Below are 20,891 nucleotides of genomic sequence, written 5' to 3' on the forward strand. Positions count from 1 at the left end.
GCATTCCTGGTGTTGCCAACTGTATGGCCCACCTTTGCTCACAGAAGTACTCAAGATATTATACTAGGTTTGGACCTTCACTGCTTTTTTTCCATAGTTCACATCAAGACTTAGTCATGTGTGTTTTTATGATAGCTCTGGCTCTGAAAAAAGGGTAACCTGAGCTGCTGAGGAGTCACCTAACTACATCCAACAGCACACTCTGTCAACTCCTATGTTCCAAAATAGCTTAAAGGAGTTCACCGTGGAAAGACTGCTCCAGAAACTTCTCCGTCCCTTTATAATCTAGCCCTTTACAACTAGTCCAAGTGCTCTGAGTGGAACTGCTATACTGCAACTGCCACATGGGAGAGTCCAATTCTGTTTCTGGCCCACCCTAAAAACTAAGCTTGGTGCTATGTGCCTGAAGTCCCAGTGGCTTGAGAAACTGAGGCAAGGGGATTGTGATGTAGCAAGACCCTGTCTAAGAAATAAATAAGGCAGTTTATGATGATTACACCATGTTCTCCTGTGATTCTAATTCCTCCTCTTCTTCGCATCCCATAAACTAGACCAGAGGAATGCAAACTGTGACTGTACTGCCAAAATCCGGCCTGTCATCTGTTTTTGTAAATAAAGTCTTATTGACATACAGTTGTGCCCCTTAATTTCCTTACTGTTTATAACCACATTTCCACTACAAAGGCAAAGTCAGGTAGTTATAATAGAAGTTATTTGGACTTTGAGAATGAAAATATTTACCATCTGTCCTTTACAGGAAAAGTGTGCCCACCCTTGAACTAGACTATAGCAGCACACACAGCTGTCACTACCCCTGGTCGTTTGAACTCAGGAAGAGTCCTAAAGAAAACACATACCATTTCAAGGAGTAAGTAGAAATAAGGGAGAACAGGGACTAAAGTAGAAGCAAAGACCGTGGGCAAGGCTTTGTCCTGGTAGGACACATCTCCTAGTAGAGAGAGGCATACTCTGCTTAGTAATGTAGGGTGGATAAAGGAGGAAATAGTGAGGATATTGCTGTTTGTAAGAAGACTGGGATTTTTGTTCACAGTAATATTGTTTCACTCTGCCTTAAAAGGAAAAGAAAAATGCAGCCTTACATTTTGGCAGATCTCAGAGACTATGGAGAGCTCTTTTCATAAAACTTAATCAGACAAGAGGAAGACCGCTCAGGTTTTTCAGCTGGGAGGCCACATACAATTCAAGTCAGAGCTGATGGCCCTTGGTGGGATGGAACAACCTGAAGTACAGAACACAATCCACCCCCCACAGCCTCCGGGCCCTTGTATCAGGCAGCCTGATGATTAATGTGTGAACCAGAAAGACATTTCATTGACCATCTTAGAGTTCTGTTAGCACAGCACACTCAATAAATATTTATTGAATGCATTTTCCAAGGGCCTACGGCACTTGCTCAGTGATGTCTTATAACTGAATAAGCAAGAATTGTTCAGGGGTGTTCCAAACAAATACAGAAATGTATGTTAATGGGATCCAAGCTGGGACTAGGGACGAGGAAAGAAAATACTCATCTGTCTGTGTGCATGCTATCCAAATGGCATTAACTTTTGGGTAAATAAGAAAGAAGCCTGTTGATGATGACATGCCTAGTATTCTCAACTGGACTGAACTGAGATGTATTTCATGTTAGGTAAATTTCCTATACAAGCTAAATAATGTACAGTGATTGAATGTATACAAATAATAATAATAATAATTTCAATTTAAAAAATAAATTAAATAAAATTAAAATTTTTAAAAAGGGAAGAAAGAAGTATGTTACATCATCCCCAAAAGTGAGATTTGCAAAATAGAGAAAAAAAAAAAAGAAAGGAAGAAAGGGAGGAAAAGAATAAGGGAGGGAAGGAGAGAAATTCATAAATGGCTCTGTTTTGAACAAGTAAAAATATATACATTTTTTAAAAGACAATCTTTTTTATTCTCTCTGGCTTAATGTGGTTAATACTTTCATCTGTCACTAAAATGGCTCCTACACTCAAGGAATGGCAGAGCGTTAACTGAAATAGGTTCCCAATTGCAATGTTTGCAATAAAGATAAAATATGGCTCTCTGCCACCTCGCTGGAGCTCCAGCACCAATACGCTGATGCAGTCCCCTCGAGCCCAGTCACATTAGATTCTGAATGGTGTGTCGCCAATTTGAGCATGTTACGATTTGTTTATTTAAGATTGCACATTTATCCTGAGTTGGAAAGAAATGAAAATCTTGCATTTGAGATAATATTAAAAGAAGACAATGTAATTGTCACACTGTCCCCCATGCCACCTCCTCAAGCTCCTGCAAAGCCTGAGAATGAACAGCTGCCAATGAAGGGAAGAGTCTGTGGGGTATAGGAGGTGAGATAAAGCTACTTCGTGGTTGCATGTCCAGCTTTGTAGAGGAAAATAATCTTGCTTGTGGGAAATGATCCAATCATTAACATGCAATCTTGTAGTGTTAATGAAGACAGTCAAAGAGATTCTGGCCATGACTGTGCAGGTCCAGCCCTTCAGTGAGTGGAAAGAAGGCAGACATTGGTTTTACGGGGTCGCTTCGATTGGCTCTGATTCTCGGGTTCCCCCATCCATCATTACTCATGACTGAAGAAGGAACCCAGGCTCCACTGCTGTCAGGCAGCAAGGAAGACACAGGTCCAAGAGACATAGACACCTCAAGGCTCTTTCCAGGGATCCACCTGATCATTTAGACTAGGCACACTGGGCCTCCCTTGGCAGGAGCTCTGTTTGGAGGAATAATCTACAGACAGGGCTTAGTTTGCTGCATCTGGGAGTTGTCTTTGCCCTTGATGACCTTCCTTTGAATGATAGGCTTTATAGCCACCAGGGAACCTGGCCAAATATTTTAGATTACTACTCATCCCATCATAATATTGTCTCCAAGTCTCCCTAGTTCTACTCTCTCCTGATTAAAACTACATACACACTTTCTGAAATAGGCAGAAGGAAACATTACTGAGGCTTTCTTCATGATATATCATGACTTTTTTTTTTTTTTGGTAGAGGTTTTTGCTACAGGGCACATGTGCTCACCAGACAGACAGAGAGAGACAGAGAGACAGAAAGCGAGAAATCACCCCCTGGGGGGATGGCCACTCTGCAATCCCTTCTCCTCCATTCTCTTGGGATCTTGGGCACACATGCACATGCGCCCAGCATGAGTTTTAAGCCACCGGGTCCGGGACACAAACCACAGTCGACTACATGGGAGTCCAGCAACATAACCATTATGCTAACTGCTGGCCCCTGACTGTGTAAACAGAGACTAACCTGAATCATTTTTCTAATATCCAGATTCCATACTCTGAACACCTTCGGTGGATTACTCTGACAAATCAGAGAAAGCAAACCTAGATCCCCAGCACGGAAATGCAGAGAAAGGTATCTTAATGTTTCAGGTGATAAAAGGATGCTCAGAGACGTCTTCATGAAACTGATCTATCAATCTTTCCAGACAGAAAGTCAGATCTAACCCTAATACAAAAAAAGGAAAAATGCTCCAAATGCTTCCTGCTCTTGGAGCAGACATTCCCCAGGCTCACTGTGTGTTAGCTGGGCCCACCTCATTAAGCCTCTCCGACAGACCGCCTGCCATTCCAAGACTCGATTACCTCTGCAGCTTCCCTAAGGTGCTAAGGTATTGATCAGATTACCACTCGTGGTCACTGTCATGATCCATGGGTACTTACTTACTCACCTTTTTTTCCCTGGAGAAATGAGTAGCAGCTCAGAGCCCAGAAAGCAGAAGCACTGTGCCAATCAGACATCAGGTGTCCAATGTGAACTTGTTGAATACATCCCAAATAACACTGCTTTATTTGTAACCCTGGTCCAAGTTCTGGCCCAGAGATCCTACGAGTCCAAAGAGCACAGTAAAAGATCCATATGGAACTGAATGCAGCCAGCCGACAGCTGTGCTGCTATTGTTTATGCATTTCTGAGGTCTCCACTGGCCATTCTGTCCCAGGGAAGTCAAAAATACCTGTGTGTCAGGGAATTAAATGTATAATTCTCAGGCTTTTGTCAGATAATATTTAAACCCTGAAGGCTATAAAAGACATCATTCCTACTCTAAAAAAAAAAAATGCATATTTTAAGGGATAGATTCACAAACTTTGCAAGAAAAATACACATAGGGAAATGCCTGACTGTATAAAAGAAAATGAAATTAAAAGTAAACAAATAAATAAAAAAATAGAAGAGGCTGAATTGATGTAACTATAAAGGACATGGAATGCTGAATAGAATATTTATTATTCCTCAAATCTCCATGGCATCATGGACGCTGTGAACAAATTTTAAGAAGTCAGCACACTCATTCAGACAACACTGTTTAGGACCAGATCCCAGGCGTGAGGGGGAGGAAAGGGTGACATCTCAAGGTTGTCATTCACCGTGCTTCCCTCTTCCTGCAATGAGTTTTCAGCCACCCTGGTCTTTCACATCTAATCTGTCTGCCTCAACAAGTGGAGACTGGCTTTTTCCTCTTAAAGCACATGTGGCTAGCCACACACGGACTCCTAGACACCCAGAGTTGACAAAGACTTCTCCAGGAGCTGCTGTCTTTCAGGGCGTCAGGCTACTGCTTTCTCACATGTGTACATCCACTTCTCCCCAAATTGCATGGACCGCTGTAGGCCTGCTAACCACTCGCAACTCACCCAGCGACTTTAAAAACTATCGTTCCGTGCACCTTGAGAGAGACAGCGAGAGAGAGAAATGGACTCGATGCCACACTCCTCCAGCCTCCACAGGGCAGGCGCTTTGTAAGCCAAGTAACATGTGACTGAATGTGTATAAAAGAAATTGAGGTGAGAAATTAACATAATAATAATAAAAAGAAACATAATAATAATAAAAAAAGAAATAAAAACTATTGTTTCTAATGCTATTACCCTTTGATAAGAGACTGTCTTTGTATGGAGTACACTTAGAACATCATCTTGGTTTTCTAATTTCACCAGAAACCCCTGACCTATGCATGGCCGTCACATGGCCAGTGTGAGTCTTTCAATGTGAAAGTGTTTCTCCTGGAATGTGGCTAGGTGGGTTATAAAATATTGAGAAATCTAGCTGGCTTTTGTTATGGAGTTTAGAATTATAAAATGTAAGTCATACATATGAAGGTTAGAAATTGGAAAATGGTTGTAAAAACCATGATGGGAAGATTCATTTGCTATACTGTAATGATACCCAGTGATTAAATGTATAACATTACACATTTTAATGAGAAAAAAAATCAAAAGATTTCCAGGAAAAAATACATAGTCACTGGTACAGATTTTGGTGGCCAAGTTAATAAAAAAAGTCTATCTGTTCTTCTCTCTTCCAGGTACATGGCCATCATTCACCCCCTCCAGCCCCGGCTGTCGGCCACCGCCACCAAAGTGGTCATCTGTGTCATCTGGGTCTTGGCCCTCTTGCTGGCCTTCCCCCAGGGCTATTACTCCACCACAGAGACCATGCCCAGCCGAGTCGTGTGCATGATCGAGTGGCCGGAGCACCCCGACAAGATTTACGAGAAAGTGTGAGTAGAGAGTCCTCCCCACTCTAAAGTGACGATGGTGCAAGGCCTTCCTGGCCCTTCCTTGTTTTTCTTCCTCTCCATATTCTTTGGTTTGTCTGGATGCAATGTAGATCTGTAAGCATGTCTCACATCCCACTCAATATATGCAGTTATCAGGGATCTATAACGCCCTGAATACTCTTCTGGATTTTGAAAAAGATAGATAAGACTTAAGTCCTATTACAGCAGACCTTCAGGTGCCCTGCCATCCCCCTCAAGCCTTTTACCAGAGACATTCCCCTGTCGGTACCAGCATTTCTTTGACGAGGAACTTCTTCCTGAGCTACAGAATGCCACTCTGCCTTCCTGCATGGCCGGCTAAAGGTGGAGAAGCAAGTGCCTGCTCCCAGCCCCTCTCCACAGTGATTGATTGGAGTTGCCATCTGAGTAGGCACTGCCTCAGCCTCAGGTGGGACGTCTCTGAGGCCGGTGTTTTATACCGTGTATAGGTTTCCTCTGGGATTAAGCTCTAGTTGCCCCACTGATAGCTGACTCCATAATGCCACGTCTATCAGCCAGCACCTCTTTCCTGTATCCCTTCCCTGCTCCCTACTGGAAATGTGTGTCTCCTCCCAAATAAGATACTTGCACTTGAACCTTTACCTCAAGGACTGCCTCTGGAAAAGACCAAACGAAAACACCTACAGCTAGAGAAATAATAACACACACACGCGCGCACACACACATACACATGTGTACACCTTTGAAATGTACAGGAATACAGGGTCAGTTCCTAGAAACCTTATGAGTAAAATACCCCTGACAGAGCAGGCCTGCTTACCCTCCAGGGTGCTGGTTGATCACATTTAGGGTTTTTCAAACTATCCTGGTAATTTTCTCCAAGACCTCTTATCCTAGAGGCAACAACAAAATGGCTTATTCTTTGTTTTGCTCTGCTTGGATAAGCAGCAATATGACATTTATATTATCATTAGTTTCTGGGCTCAGAGCACATAGATAATGTGGATGTTTTTGCAAGCTCTTTATAATTCTCCAATCTTGGGTTTGTTTTTTTTTTTTCCTGTGAATCATAAAAAGAACACTCATGTTAGAATCCTATTACAAGCTATGTGACCCTGAGCAAGGATCACAGCCCCTCCTTGTGATTACAATGGAAGATAATCAAGTATTATTTCCGATAAACTATTGTTGTGAAGCTCAAGTGAGGTAAGGTAGTCAGTCTCACCTTGGAAGGTAGTAAATGCCATGCAAAAGATCTGAACCAAATTCACCAGATAACAGTATAATGAGGAGGTGCTGAAACTTATCAGATGATAAAATGAGATGCTATCCCTGTCACTTCTGCAAGATCTGAGGGCTCCAAAGCCTCTCGCAGGCAGAGTTATACTGCTGCCTCTGTTCCACAGAGCATGGAAATGTGCCTTTGCCAGAAAGCAATACATAAAGCTCAGACATCGCCTTCCAGACACAGACAGTGGGATTTAATCGATCAAGCAGTGGGGGGATTAATGCTCAGCCTAGAAGGAGACATTGAAAATTATTCTTTCAAATGAAACTACAAGCCTGAGCAAGGTCTCAGCAGGAGAAAGAACACAGCTTTACAAGCCGTACAGGACTCGTGAACACGTTCAAGCCAGAAGGTTTCCTCAAAAGGGGAAAGAAAAAAAAAAAATCTCTGAATTAAGCTTGTTAGGTAAACTGCTTCAGAAGCCTCCATTAGCTTCATGGGCCGTAGCTCAGTTCTCGCTTCGCAGGATCTTGTCCAAGTCTGATCCACTTCCTACAACTTTTGTTTCAAAGATAAAGGCGCTTTTTTTCCCCCCAATCTTACAATAAATATAAAGATTCACTTAGAAATAATAAAGATTTCTTTTCCACAGATCTCTGGGGTCTTATCCAAGAAAGAGTAGTGTCTCAGCTCTTACCTGTGAACATTTTGATGTTACATGCTTATTACCGACTAGACAATCCTTCTGGGACTCAGCACAATATCCTGGATGGTCCTATTCCCTTGCTTTGAGAATTTAGGGGAGTTGCTACTAGCTGCAAGGTCACGTTTGCCATCGTTGTTCACTTCACCAGTTTATCTAAAAAAAAAGAAAAAAGAAAAAAAGAAAAGAAAAGAAAGGAGAGGAAGAAAGAAAGAAAGAGAAAGAGGAAAAGAGTCTAGCTTAAGAGCATATGAATTTGTCTATTCAAAGATGAATAACATGTATATCAACACAACCGCAGATGAAGAGTCTACCTTGCCATTTACATACTGACTGTGAGGCAAACATAAATTGAGTGTGCAGCAAGCTTTATTCAAACCTATTTCCTTTCTGTCAGTCCCCTTCATAGTGTACTGTGATATATTTGGGGGGATTTAAATTTTACCAGGTCTAAACTAAGTATTTAATTATGTCCTTTTCTATTAGAATGAATGGTTGCCATTTCCACAGTACACAATTATCCTAACTTTGAAACCAGATGGGAACTTTGTTTTGAGGTAGTGTAATTAGGGTAGTGTAGACTCTGGTGTTGAATGAAGGATTAACTCACAGCTCCACCACTTTCTAATTGAGTTATTCATCCTGGTCAAGTTATTTAAGCCTCTAAGTCTAATAGCACATTCCATATACAGATGCGGAGAGCAGTAAGTAAAACAACCTGCATGAAGTCCTCAGCTCAGTGAGCCGTGTGGGCGAGAGTCTGGCAAAGTTCAGCTGCCAATGTTAGTGTCATCTTATTGATCCAAGTCCACTGGCAGTGACAGTGCACTGGGCAGATGCTTAGGCCCAATTCATCTGATGAATGTTTTGTCAGATAATTACATAAAAGCATTTTGTGAAAAACTTTAGATCACTGAGTATGCCTTCTGGTTGCATAGTAAACCTCCAGCTCTGATCATTGATCATTCGGACTTTTTATTAATACCTGGATTAAGTTTAGCACTCTTGATGACAGGCAAGCCAGTAACAGTTGGACAAAATTTTCAGAATGTATTTCACATAAACACACACACACACACACACACACACACACACAAAATGTCCAAATGGCCGGTAAATATATGAGGATGCTTACAACTTCGTTCATCATTGGCAAAATGCAAATTAAAACTAAAATGAAATCTTATATTATCAAACTTGCTAATGTTAAGTCTGAGAAAAACGAAGTGTTTCACGAATGTAGTGCTGCTATGGAGTAATGAGAACCTTTTTTGATGTCTAAAAGAAATTTACCTTGATAAAAACACATTGGCAGATACTCCTATGGTATCCAGAAAAGATGAAGCCGTGTATATCCAAAACAGAAATTTTGCTCTGAGCCAATTACCCTAAAACAACTCACATGCATATGTGTCCAAATACATTGTAATTCTTAATGCCCTAAGCCAGCATTATTCCAAGCATCCATCAGCAGCAGTACTATAGATAAAAAAACTATGGTATAAGCATGCTATGGAATACTATGTAGCCAGTAAAATGAACAAACTGTAGCTTTATACAATAGGGGTGCTCTTATAAAATTCTAGAACAAGCAAAATGAAATTACGACTTTAGGCATACATAAGTAGGTAGTAAAACTATAAGAGGTCTTCAAAAAGTTTATGGAAAAGCATGCTGTGAAGAAACTATGCCTGGAGTTCAAAAAAATTTTTTTGCATTAAAATAAGCTCACGGAGCCAGCGGGTAGCATGGTGAATAAGGTGTTGTACTCTCACATGGTGAACTATGGTTTGAGAGATGGATCTAGCGGCTGGACAATCACACCGGGCACATGCACGTGCATGCCCCAGATCCCAGGAGAATGGAGAAGGGATTGTGGCATGGTCTTCCCTCCTGGAGGGCGATGTCTCACTTTCCTTCTCTTGCTCCTTCTCTCACTCTCTGTCTCTCTTTAGTAAGTGCACACACCCTATGACAAAAACCTTAATACATTTTTAAAAAGTTGCATTTTAATTCCATTTTTCCATGAACTTTTGAAGTCCCCCCCATATAAAATGCAAACAATGAAGCAGTCACTATGGAAATGGAGACCACAGTTATCTGTCACAGGAGAGAACATGGTTTGATTAAGACGGATCATGTAAGGATGCCTCCGAGAGTATGATGTTGTGATATTTCTCAAGCTTAGTGGTTGTAGCATGAGTATTTGCTTAAAAATTACTCACAATAGCAGATCATTTAATTTATGTAATTTTCCTGGAGAGTAGGTTTTATATTTTTTTGTGGCATGGTCTTCCCTCCTGGAGGGCGATGTCTCACTTTCCTTCTCTTGCTCCTTCTCTCACTCTCTGTCTCTCTTTAGTAAGTGCACACACCCTATGACAAAAACCTTAATACATTTTTAAAAAGTTGCATTTTAATTCCATTTTTCCATGAACTTTTGAAGTCCCCCCCATATAAAATGCAAACAATGAAGCAGTCACTATGGAAATGGAGACCACAGTTATCTGTCACAGGAGAGAACATGGTTTGATTAAGACGGATCATGTAAGGATGCCTCCGAGAGTATGATGTTGTGATATTTCTCAAGCTTAGTGGTTGTAGCATGAGTATTTGCTTAAAAATTACTCACAATAGCAGATCATTTAATTTATGTAATTTTCCTGGAGAGTAGGTTTTATATTTTTAACTCAAGACTAAACCCTATGCAAATATTTTGTGAAAAATTGTAGATCACTGAGTATGCCTTCTGGCTGCTTGGTAAACCTCCAGTTCTGATCATTGATCATTCAGACTTTTTATTAATACCGGGATTAAATTAAGCACTGTTAATGACAGGCAAGCCAATACAAGTTGGGCAACAATTTCAGACTGTATGCAAAGATTTTGTTTTTGTTTCTGTCTTTTACAAGCTCCCAAGAAACTGCTTTTATTGGGATAACCCTTAAATTTCCCCCAGAAGACGTCATTTCCCAGAATGTGGGGCTTGACCTGAGATGACATTATTTATAGGTTCTTACCCTTTAATGAGCAAAGTGCAAATGGTTTCTACCCTGTTCTGATGTTTCCCTCACCTCTTGTGTTTTGCTTTGCTGAGGCCTGTGCTTTTTCCAGCTTGTCTAAAGGGATAAAACCTTAATGCTGTCCCTGGAGAGATGGAGTAAATGTTAAGCCAGAGAACGAAGCTTGTGGCTGCTTTGTTCATAGGCATGTGCCTCTAGACTACATACAAAGAGCTACAGATGCATTCAGTTCATCTTCCTGGAAAGACACTTGAAATTTTATTTTGCATTTAAAAATATGAATGTTATGGAGTATAATGAAAATTCCTCTGAATTCTTTAGTCACTCATAGTCTCATCATTTACTAACATTGTGATGTATTCTTCCAGTGCTTGATTTCACCCCAGGTAACTGGTAGTTTCCTTTGAAGTGTCTTATTTGTGTTCAAGTCAGCACGAATATAGATTGTTTCTGTCTTTGGAACACAAAACATAGCTATTATACTCTTTGTTCTGCACTCCAGCTTATTTTTTTGAAGTTCACTCATTTTATTCTTGATTGAGTGTGTGTAGAATTTTAGCAAGAAGTGAAAGCAGGCCTATTCTAAATTCCAAGTATCGCCACTAGTTCTGAGAGCGGAGGCTGCTAGAAAACAGTGCTGTTCTCTACTCTAACTACCTGGAGATTTTTCAGTTTTTGAGAGAGAATTTTTGCTATAGGGCATGTGCACTTGCTAGAGAGACAGAAAGTGAGAAATCACATCCCCCAAAGGGGAAATTGCCACACCGCAATCCCTTTTCCTCCATTCTCCTCTCAGGATTTTGGGCATGCACACAGACATGCCCGGTGTAAGTTTCAAGCCACCAGGTCAGGGACTCAAACTGCTGTCGGCCATGTGGGAGTCCAGTGATGTAACCATTAAGCTTTCTGCAGGTCCCTTACCTGGAGATTTTATAGAAATGAACATGAATGTGGCTGTATTAACTCCAAGGTAATTCTCTGTAAGTACCATTTGGAATAAACACTATAAAAATATCCCATTGTTATCTTTTACAGAATTTTGTCTTTCCTATGTACTGACTCATTATCAGAAATCAACTCACAACTTTATATATTTATACATACTCTTTACTTTTATTACTGGTAATAGTCATTGAAAATTAACCTACTAGCAGGGGGCATGAGGCAGGAAGGAAATAATTTAGAAGATACACCTGCAGCATTACTTCTCAAGGTTTTCCCTTCTTGCTCAGTTCACAAATGGAAGAAATGTAGATCCTTTGCCAAGCTGCTCCAGGCCTCGGCCAAAGGGTGTCAGCATATTTGTGTTTCCAAGACTGATTGTTTATGCTAGCTGTTGTGATTAATCTTCTCCCAACACCCACCACATTTACAAATATAGCCCAGGGCCCTTAGTATTGTTACCACAGTTGATGAAAAGCAGTTAAACCAAGAATGAAGAGTACACCGACACTGCAAGAAAAGATAGTAGCATAAAAACAAACCCTTAACCTGGACTCCCAGGAAGAAATCAGAGTGAGCAAAATAGAAAAAAGAAGGAGGAGGAGGAAGAAGAGAGCCTGCATTCCTGCCAACATCAGGATGGTAGCCACACACGTGCCAGAAATTTCCCTACGTTTCTGATGGATATTGTGCACAGAGAGCCAAACAGGAGGCAGCCACCGTGGACTGTTATGGATCCATACTTGCTGCCCCTAATTAGGTGGTGAAAGTGTGAGTCTCAGAGCCTTGAGAAAGATGGGACCACCCAATGTGGGATTCATCTGGGCTGGTGCAACCAACATCTGGAGGGAGCTGCCCTCGGAATGAGAAAAAAAGTCAGAGAGCATAATTGACCCTAAGACAAAACGGATAATTTTCTACAAAGCCATAAATAATCAAATTAATACAACTTGGGAGTGGGAATAATAAAAATACTTTTCAAAAGTTACATTTATTGGGACCAGCAGATGGTATAATGATTAAGGTGCTGGGCTCCCACATGGTCAACGGCAGTCCAAGTACCAGACCTGGAGGCTTGAAAATCATGCCAGGCATGTTTCTGTGTGTGCCTAAATCGCAGAAAGAGAACTGAGAAGGGATGGCGGCATGGCCACCCTCCACACCAAGGGGATGATTTTTCACTTTCCCTCCCTCTCACTGTCTCTCTCTCTGTTTCCAGCAAGCACACATGCCCAATGGCAAAAATCTTCAAAAAAAAAAAAAGAATTATGTTCATAAAAGGCACTGGGATGGAGCCAGCCTGTAGCATGGTGGTTAAGGCAGTTGAATCCCACATGGCTGACTGCACAGTTCAAGTCCCAGACCCGTAGAAAAACATGCCATGCACATGTGTGAATGTGCCAAAAACCTTGAAAGGAGTGAGAGGTGGAGGAAAAGGCGTTGCAGTATGACCGTTCCCCATAGAGGCTGCTTTCTCACTTTTCCTCTCTGTGTGTCTCTGAGTGAATGCATCTTCTGGCAAAATCAAAAAGAAAACAATAGACATTGAGATCCAAAATGTGTGCAGAGAAATTCTTTAAAATGTCTTAAAATCTCTTCAAGCATATAGAAAAATGTGGAGACTGCTCATTTATTAAACAGATTTGACATAAACTAAACATAAAGAGCTGACAAAGAAGGTACCAAAAACAAATCTTTAGGCAAAGTTCATTTACAAATATAGATGCAAACCATCTCAATTAAAATAGTTCCCCAAAATATTCAAAATTATATTAAAATAGCAATCCTTTGTTTTTGAGCATGAATTTTTCCAGCAAATAAGGTTAGTAAATGGTTAGAAAATCTATTATTACATTCATTAAATTAATTGGTCAAAAGGAAACATCATCTATTTACCTCAATAAATGACAAAAATAAATGTGTTAAAATGTAATACCTATTAAAGAAAAACACTTTATATCAGCAAAAGTCCTTGAGAAAATAAAATGAATGATAGTCTTTTCCAACAGAAACAAAAATAAAAACACATAATAATTAAGGATACACAGGATTTACATGAAGAAAACAAAAAAATAGCTTGCAATTTTAAACATTACTGAACGGTATAAGAGAATATTTAAGAAATATATTTTACATGAATTAAAACTCAGAAAGTATTTAAAGGTATATAGGTACAGTCTCCCTTCTAGCTTTATAAAAGTCCATAAATACATCAGTTCTCAAACTATTCCCAAGAGTATGTTTAAGTGGTTGATAAAGTAAATTATTTAAAAGGATGAGTGGATAAAAATAATTCAAGAAAATATTAAAGAAGAGTTAATTTTGATATCAGCAAAATAATGAAAAAGAATGATAAGCAGTGACTTGCTCTTTCAGATATCAAAATACTCAAGTACAGAGGGTATAATTGGCCAATAGGTCTGGCCACAGTGACACACACTAAGAGACTGGAAGCCACATGGGAGGCCAGGGTTGGTTCCCACGCAAACCTGAACATGCTGGGCACAGATATGTCCTTATAATCCTAGCAAAAGTATTATGACTCAGCAAGACCCTGTCAAAATGACTATATATGTTAGCTTCAATATACTAATATATATTGTGACTGTCTAAGTTGGAGGGTGGTAGTGGTTAATACAGTTATCTACAAGCTCATTAGAATGCAAAATCTTACAGAATTTTGGATGGCACAGCAGTAACACAATCCTCCACAATGCTGAAGCCATCTAGAAAAGGCTCAGATTTGCAACGAGGTTTCCCTCTACGTGCTGGGTGTGTGCATGTGTGTGTGTCCATGATCCTAGCCAACTGAGACTAAAGGTGGATTGCTACATAAAGGCCCTTTGGAAGTGCCACTCTCTCTCTCTCTCCCTTTCTCTCTCTACCTCTCTAGATCTCTATCTATGAGGAAATAAATAGATTTTTAAAATTTTAATGCCTATCTCTGTCTCTCTCTTTACCCTCTTTCTCTCCTCTTCTAAATGAATAAAAAAAGAAAGAGTTGGACAATAAAAAATGGGCTAGAAATAACACATACACACACACACACACACACAAAAAAAAACTCACAGATATACATTTTTGGTTTAGTGTTTGCTAAAGATAACATGTCAAATCTGTAAGGCATACTCTCTAATTTGTTTGGGAAACCTAGATAACCAAAAATTATGTAATATTCAGTCAAATGAGTTTGCAGAGAACCCTGTAACCCTCTACCACCTCCACATTGGAGAATCACAATACGTTAGTATACTGAAGCTCTGAGGTTTCCTTTTATAAAAAAAAAAAATCTTTTAAATTTTTATAGGTAATATATTTATGTGACTTAAAAAAATAGAAAGCGTAAAAGAAAAAGCAGAACAAGTTTCTCCCTCTCATCCACATCCCCCCAACTTCTTCATAGATAAGCACTTACTTTAAGTTTCTTGTGGTTGTTTCAATGTACATGTCAAAAAATTTCATAATGAACTTCTGCAAATGGCAAATTGAGAAAAAGTACAATGTATAAGAAACCATTTACATAATTAACACAGAAGAACTCTAATTCATTAATAAGAGTAAGCAACAGCTCAAAAAACTAAGAGCTCAGTCTAGCTCCAGTGGTACTTCTGCTAAGACACTGTGCTCTGCAGACAAGAACCACATAGAAGTCTCAGGTTCAATTCCTAGTCCAAACTAAAGGCCCAACATGAGGTCATGTTCCTGTAGTCCCAGCTGAGAGACCCAGGTGGGAGGATCACATGGCCAGACCTTGCCTGAGGAAAAGAAAACCAAACATCTTGTAAGTGAATATGAGAAACTGTATTCCTATAGTGGATATAGTTTTCCCTTTATTTGAGTGGCTCACATTAAACTTAATAAAAATGCTAAGTATTAGTAAGGTGAAAACAGTGGATACTGTTTTCAGGACAGTTTGATAATATCTACTAAAGTTTTTTTTTTTACTTTCTTATTATTTTTTTACACTTAATCACTATGTATCATTAAGGCATACAAAACGAGTTTACTCAGCATGAGTACACTATATATTAGTCCAGTCAAAGTTATTACCATACACATTATCATCAGCAGATAATTGTACACATGATTTAAATCAACAGTTACACTCTTAGAAGGCCTTAAAAGCAATAATATATATGCAGGCTATTAACGTGGGCATGGCTCATAAGGTTGCAAAATTAGAAACAAGCACTCAATCATAGAGTGATTAAATAAATGATGAATCATCCATATAAAGAAAAACTATGCAGCTATTAGAGATGACATTGTAAAAGCATATTAATTAACGTGAGAATGTATTCATGATATTCTGATCAGTAAGTGAAACTGGCTCCAAAGTAATATGCATCGTTAGTGCCATTCGTGTGTTTTTTAAGGTGTGTACCTGTACTTAAGAATTATAGGGGGGAAAGTCTGGGAAGATATACAACAAAGTCTACTTCTCAATGATTTTTGCCTTTGATGTGGTATTACGGTTTATCTAAAATTTTTATTTTTGTTTGCAATTTGTTTTTCCATACTGAATTACTATAAATAATAACCTATTATAAAGTATCTGTTCTTATAAATTATTGCCTCAACTTGCATGTTAAATTCCATAATGTGAAAGGCATCCATTTCTCAGAATAAAAATATTATCACTTGAAAATATTACTAGCAATTAAAAAGATCAAATAAAATGAATATTTTAGTACCTAAAAAATAGACCACAATCATTTTTCTCTCGAAATTTTTTATACTTTATTCCAGTCTTCTGGCATTTAGTTTGGGGAGGAATCGGATATCACTCGATTTATTCCATTTTGGATATTTTTTATTATTGCCTATATGCATTTTTTCTTTATATTTTAAAAAAGATAGTAGAGAGGGTAAGTGTAGATACCAGAGACTGTAGGGTAGGGAAACGGATAGTAGGGGGTGGGTGGGAGGAACAAAGAGAAGAAATATTTTTGTAAAGTTCTCTGTTGGAAAAAATATCTGTAATTTTTGCTTTGTTAAAAAATAACAAATTTAAAACATTTTTTAAAAATCCACACCTGAATATTTGTATATTCAGGGGACTTTATTATATTATACTGTCATTACTGAGAGCTTCCAATCTAAAGTTAGATCTCTAGTTAAAGGAAATTTTCCTTTAACATTTTTTTCTTTGGAATTACCTACCTTCTGTTCTGCTCCTTTTTAAGAGTTAGTGTTGCATATGTATTGTTTCCCTCAAGTCTACTCTCCATATCCCTTACTATTAATCTCAGTCATTTCTTTCATTTTTTTTTTCTGGTTTCTGGTAAAATTATCAAGTATTTCTGATGAAATTATAGGACCAAGAGATTATCTGCTCTTCACTACTTCCACTGCTTTTTAAATTCTGTTATCATGTTTTCATTTGAAAGCAATGTTGCCTGGCTCTTTCATAGGTCCAAGAGCCTCTCAAAGCTTCTTGTAAGAGCAAATAGGAGCTAAGCTATGAAGGAGAGACATTGTATGTCTCTACTTAATATATGCCAAAGTGTTCACACTCTATAGCTGAAACTGAATGACTAGAGTATATAGAAATATAGAAAATGGTTATAAATACCAGATACAGTGTGGGAAGAGGGTGGGTGAAGGAAGAGATTCTGAAGAAGGACATTAAGGAGAAAAATAGGGAGGCAAGGCATTTATGAGACAAAGAAATGGCTTATCATCTGTTGAAGATAATGTGTATAGTATTCTCAACTGGACTGGTGAGAAATGTATACATGTTGGAATATTCCCTTTGCAAGCTAAGTGACATATGTGATTGATTTTATAAAAGAAATGGGAATTAAAAAGTATATTAAAAAAACATTTAAAAATACATTAAAAAACACATTTCATCCGTTTCTTGAAATCCCCTTTCTTTTAAAAAAAATTATTTATTTAATTCCATTTGTTATTATTATTTATTTAATTTGACCATACAGAGACAGTGAGAAAGAGAGAAAGGAAAAACGAGAAAGCAAGCAGCCAGGTCTAGGACTCAAACCGCCGTGGACCACTTGAGAGTCCAGCGCCTTTATCCACCGCGCCACCTGTCAGTCTCAAAATTCTTTCACAGAGGCATTTACTTTTTCTTCAGATAGGTTTCCACATCAGCCCCATTGAGTTTCCAGTCATTTTCTCTTTCTGCTCATCCCTATGAAATGTAGTCCAGTCTGGGGAGTTAAAATGGATTCAGCACAGTAAGGGTCCTTACTCAAATCTTTCAATCCAGATCAAAGAAGGAGTTAAGTGTGGGTTTGCTGTGGTTCCACTCTTCCCAGCTGCCTTCCCACTGTAAGAGGGGCAGCCTGGAGGTACTTAGAGCCTTACTCCCTCCTTTAATCCCTAGAGCTCACTCCCCCAGCTGTTCAAGACCATGGGAAACTGGGCATTGGCCCCTCTGCTGTCAGTTTCTTTTCCTGATGCCCAGTGCATTCTCAAAGCTAATAGCAGGTTTGGCCTCGCATACTCCCTCAAGCCCATCCTCTTCACCACCCTACAACCTTCTTCATTGAGGTAGGTTCCTTTTATAATTTTTTTCCCGAGTGAGTTACTCTTCCTCCAACTGGTTAGACCCTCCTTAGGGTCTCAGCTGCTCAATAACCTCAAGAAATTTGCTCTGGCCAGTGAGTGACACCCTGCACTTGTTTCCAGAGCTGAAATTAATTTTTGCATTTCCTTGATTACTTCAGGGATTATTTCAAAGTCCTTACTTCAGGCTATTTGAAATACATGTTGCATTATTAACTACACTGGGCTTAAACTATAGTATTACATACAAATTTTGAGGTTCGTTTCTTTTTATATATTTTTTTTCCAGGTGATAACTTAGCAAAGTGACTTATTTTTATGAGCTTATCTTTCATCTGGCCAATTTATTGATTCTAACAGTGCTTAAGCTGTTCTTTTTTGTTTCCAAGAAATGCTTCATGTTATCTATAAACAATGATTTTTGTCTCCATCTTTCTAGTGATTATACCTCGTATTTCTCTTTCATGTCATATTGTGATGTCCAGATCTTCCACACTATTAAGTAATAATGACTTTTTAAGCTTTCTCACTATTCTAGGAACACCTCTAACATGTTGCCATTAAGTAGGCTTTGGGGGCCCAGCTGCAGTGGTGCAGCAATAACACAGTGCTCTGCAATTCTGGGGGAAGTGCTGAAATTAGGATTGGTTTCCGGGTCAAATGCACATGCTGGGTGCACAAATGCATGCCTGATCCTGGTTCACTAGGAAGGTTGAGGGAGGATCACAACATGAGGCTCTGTTAAGGGTGCCTGTCTTCTCGCACTCTGTCTCTCATGAAAGAAAAAAAACTTTTTTTTTTTTAAGTAGATTTTTGGGACCAGCCAGTGGCATGATAGTTAAGACAGCTGGGTACCATATGGCTGAGTAGATGGTTTGAGTCCTGACCCATTGGCTTGAGAAACACACCAGACATGTATGAATATGTGCCCAAAATCCAAAAGGAGGAATGGAGGAGAAGGAATTGCGGCATGTCCATCTCCCATGGCAGATGCTTTTTCACTTTCTCTCCCTTTCTCCAGCAAGCACAACCACCCTCTAGCAATTTTTTTAAAGGAGTGGGGTTTGGGTTATTGTTTTCACAATTTAAGTTTAATATTGAAAATTTGTTGAGAAAATGTTTCACAATATTTATGTATTTTAATATTCTAAGATGGATCATTCTATTCTTAATATGATAAAGAGTTTCATCAAAATATATCAGCACGTGTTTTAAAAGGTATTTTTAATGTACTTTATGGGTGAAAGTCATTGTAATTATATTCCTGTGTCTCTTGAAAAAAATCTAGTTGGTCATGGTGAATCAGGCTTTTTATATACTGACTGGTTATACAAAATAAGACTTTAGATCAATACTGAAAAGTAATGTTTGTCTTTTTTATGATGCTTTTGTGAGGTTTTGGTATCAAGGATAGTTATTGTTTTAAACACTGTTTGTATTTTTGAACCAACATTAGAATTAGCAAAGGAATATACCTATAAATCCAGCTGTCTGTAGAGCCTTTTATAGAAGAAACCGTAAGTTATTTTCTACCCAGGAGTAATTTTTTTTATTATAAACTCATGATTTTTTAATTAACATACAATAATAATACATATTCGTGGGTTATGATGGTTTTTTTGGTTTTGTTTCATACTTTTTTCTTTGCTTCATATTTTAAATAAGATATTTATTGTTATTATTTTACATTCAATCACTATATAGCATTAAAACATACAAAATGAATTTTCCCAGCATGAATACATTATATATTAGTCCCATCAAAGATATTACTATATGTATTTTCATCAACAGATAATTTTCCATTTTTGTATCCCTTAAATGTTTTGCTTCTTTTTTTCCCCCTTGATTCCTTCCCCCATTTCCCACCATCCTCCCACACTGTCTCCAGTGTCCATAGTTGTTCCCATGCTTTCATATCTTCCAATATCTCAGTTTCTGCCACAGTAAAATGAGCTGAATAGACAACTTTCCAAGGAAGATAAATGAACAGTCAAAAAGCATGTGAAAAAAATGCTCAGCATCCCTCATCATAAGAGAGATGCAAATCAAAACTACAATGAGATATCACCTAACCCTAGTCACAGTGGCTAAGATTTAAAAAGTAAGGAATGGTAAGTGCTAGTGAGGCTATGGTGAAAAGGAAACTCTCCTATACTGTTGGTGGGAATGTAAATCAGTATAGCCACTGTGGAGAACAATATGAAGGCTCCTCAAAGACCTACGAATAGAACTACCATATGATCCAACAATCCCACTCCTGGATATCTATCCAAAAGAGGGGAATACACTCAGTCAGAAAAACACTTGCACATCTATGTTTATCCTGACATTATTCACAATTGCTAAGACACAGAACCAACCCAAATGTCTACAAACGAATGAATGGATAGAAAAAGTGTGGCACATATACACTATGGAATATTTCATGAATCTCCATATCATCCTTGCACAGGGACCACGCCAATCTTCTCTATATCATTCTAACTTTAGAACATGTGCTGCTGAAGTGAACACTACACTATGGTACTATTCAACCATAAGAAACTATATTTTTGATTCCATCAAGGCTACTTTAGTATTTCTTCTTTTTCTATTTATTAATTTATGTATTTTAAATATCTATTTTGTAATGACTTAATTTAATAAAATACAATTATACATCATATTGTTTTTAAATTTCTACTTTGTTTTTATTCCAAAATAATTACCAAAAGTATCTTCTATTGTTTTTCACTTATAAACTTCTTTCTTATTTTAATTTTTTCCCTCCTACTCTTTAAGTTTGCTTAAATGCACATTTCCTGGACTTAATAGTTTAAAGTTTAGCTCACTTATTTTCATTTTTCAAATAATAAAATCATCAAGTAAAATTAATTTTTTCTTTTTTCTATAAGCACTGATACAGAATGCACTGATA

General features: G+C 38.4%; 1 protein-coding gene and 1 non-coding gene across 2 annotated transcripts in view; one reads left to right on the top strand and one right to left on the bottom strand.

The window, feature by feature from the left end:
• TACR1 (tachykinin receptor 1) overlaps window positions 1–20,891 on the top strand; it is a 192,273-nt gene that overhangs the window by 100,355 nt on the left and 71,027 nt on the right. Inside the window, exon 2 of the mRNA XM_006151196.2 lies at window positions 5,350–5,544. Coding sequence (XP_006151258.1) covers window positions 5,350–5,544 — 195 coding nt within the window. The remainder of the gene's footprint in view (window positions 1–5,349; window positions 5,545–20,891) is intronic.
• Window positions 20,382–20,488, bottom strand: LOC114008280 (U6 spliceosomal RNA). Its single transcript, XR_003549847.1, has one exon. It is a non-coding gene; the product is annotated as a U6 spliceosomal RNA (small nuclear RNA).

This window comes from Tupaia chinensis, unplaced genomic scaffold (genome assembly GCF_000334495.1).
Source record: "Tupaia chinensis unplaced genomic scaffold, TupChi_1.0 Scaffold000316_1, whole genome shotgun sequence".
In the NCBI taxonomy this organism is placed as follows: domain Eukaryota; kingdom Metazoa; phylum Chordata; class Mammalia; order Scandentia; family Tupaiidae; genus Tupaia; species Tupaia belangeri.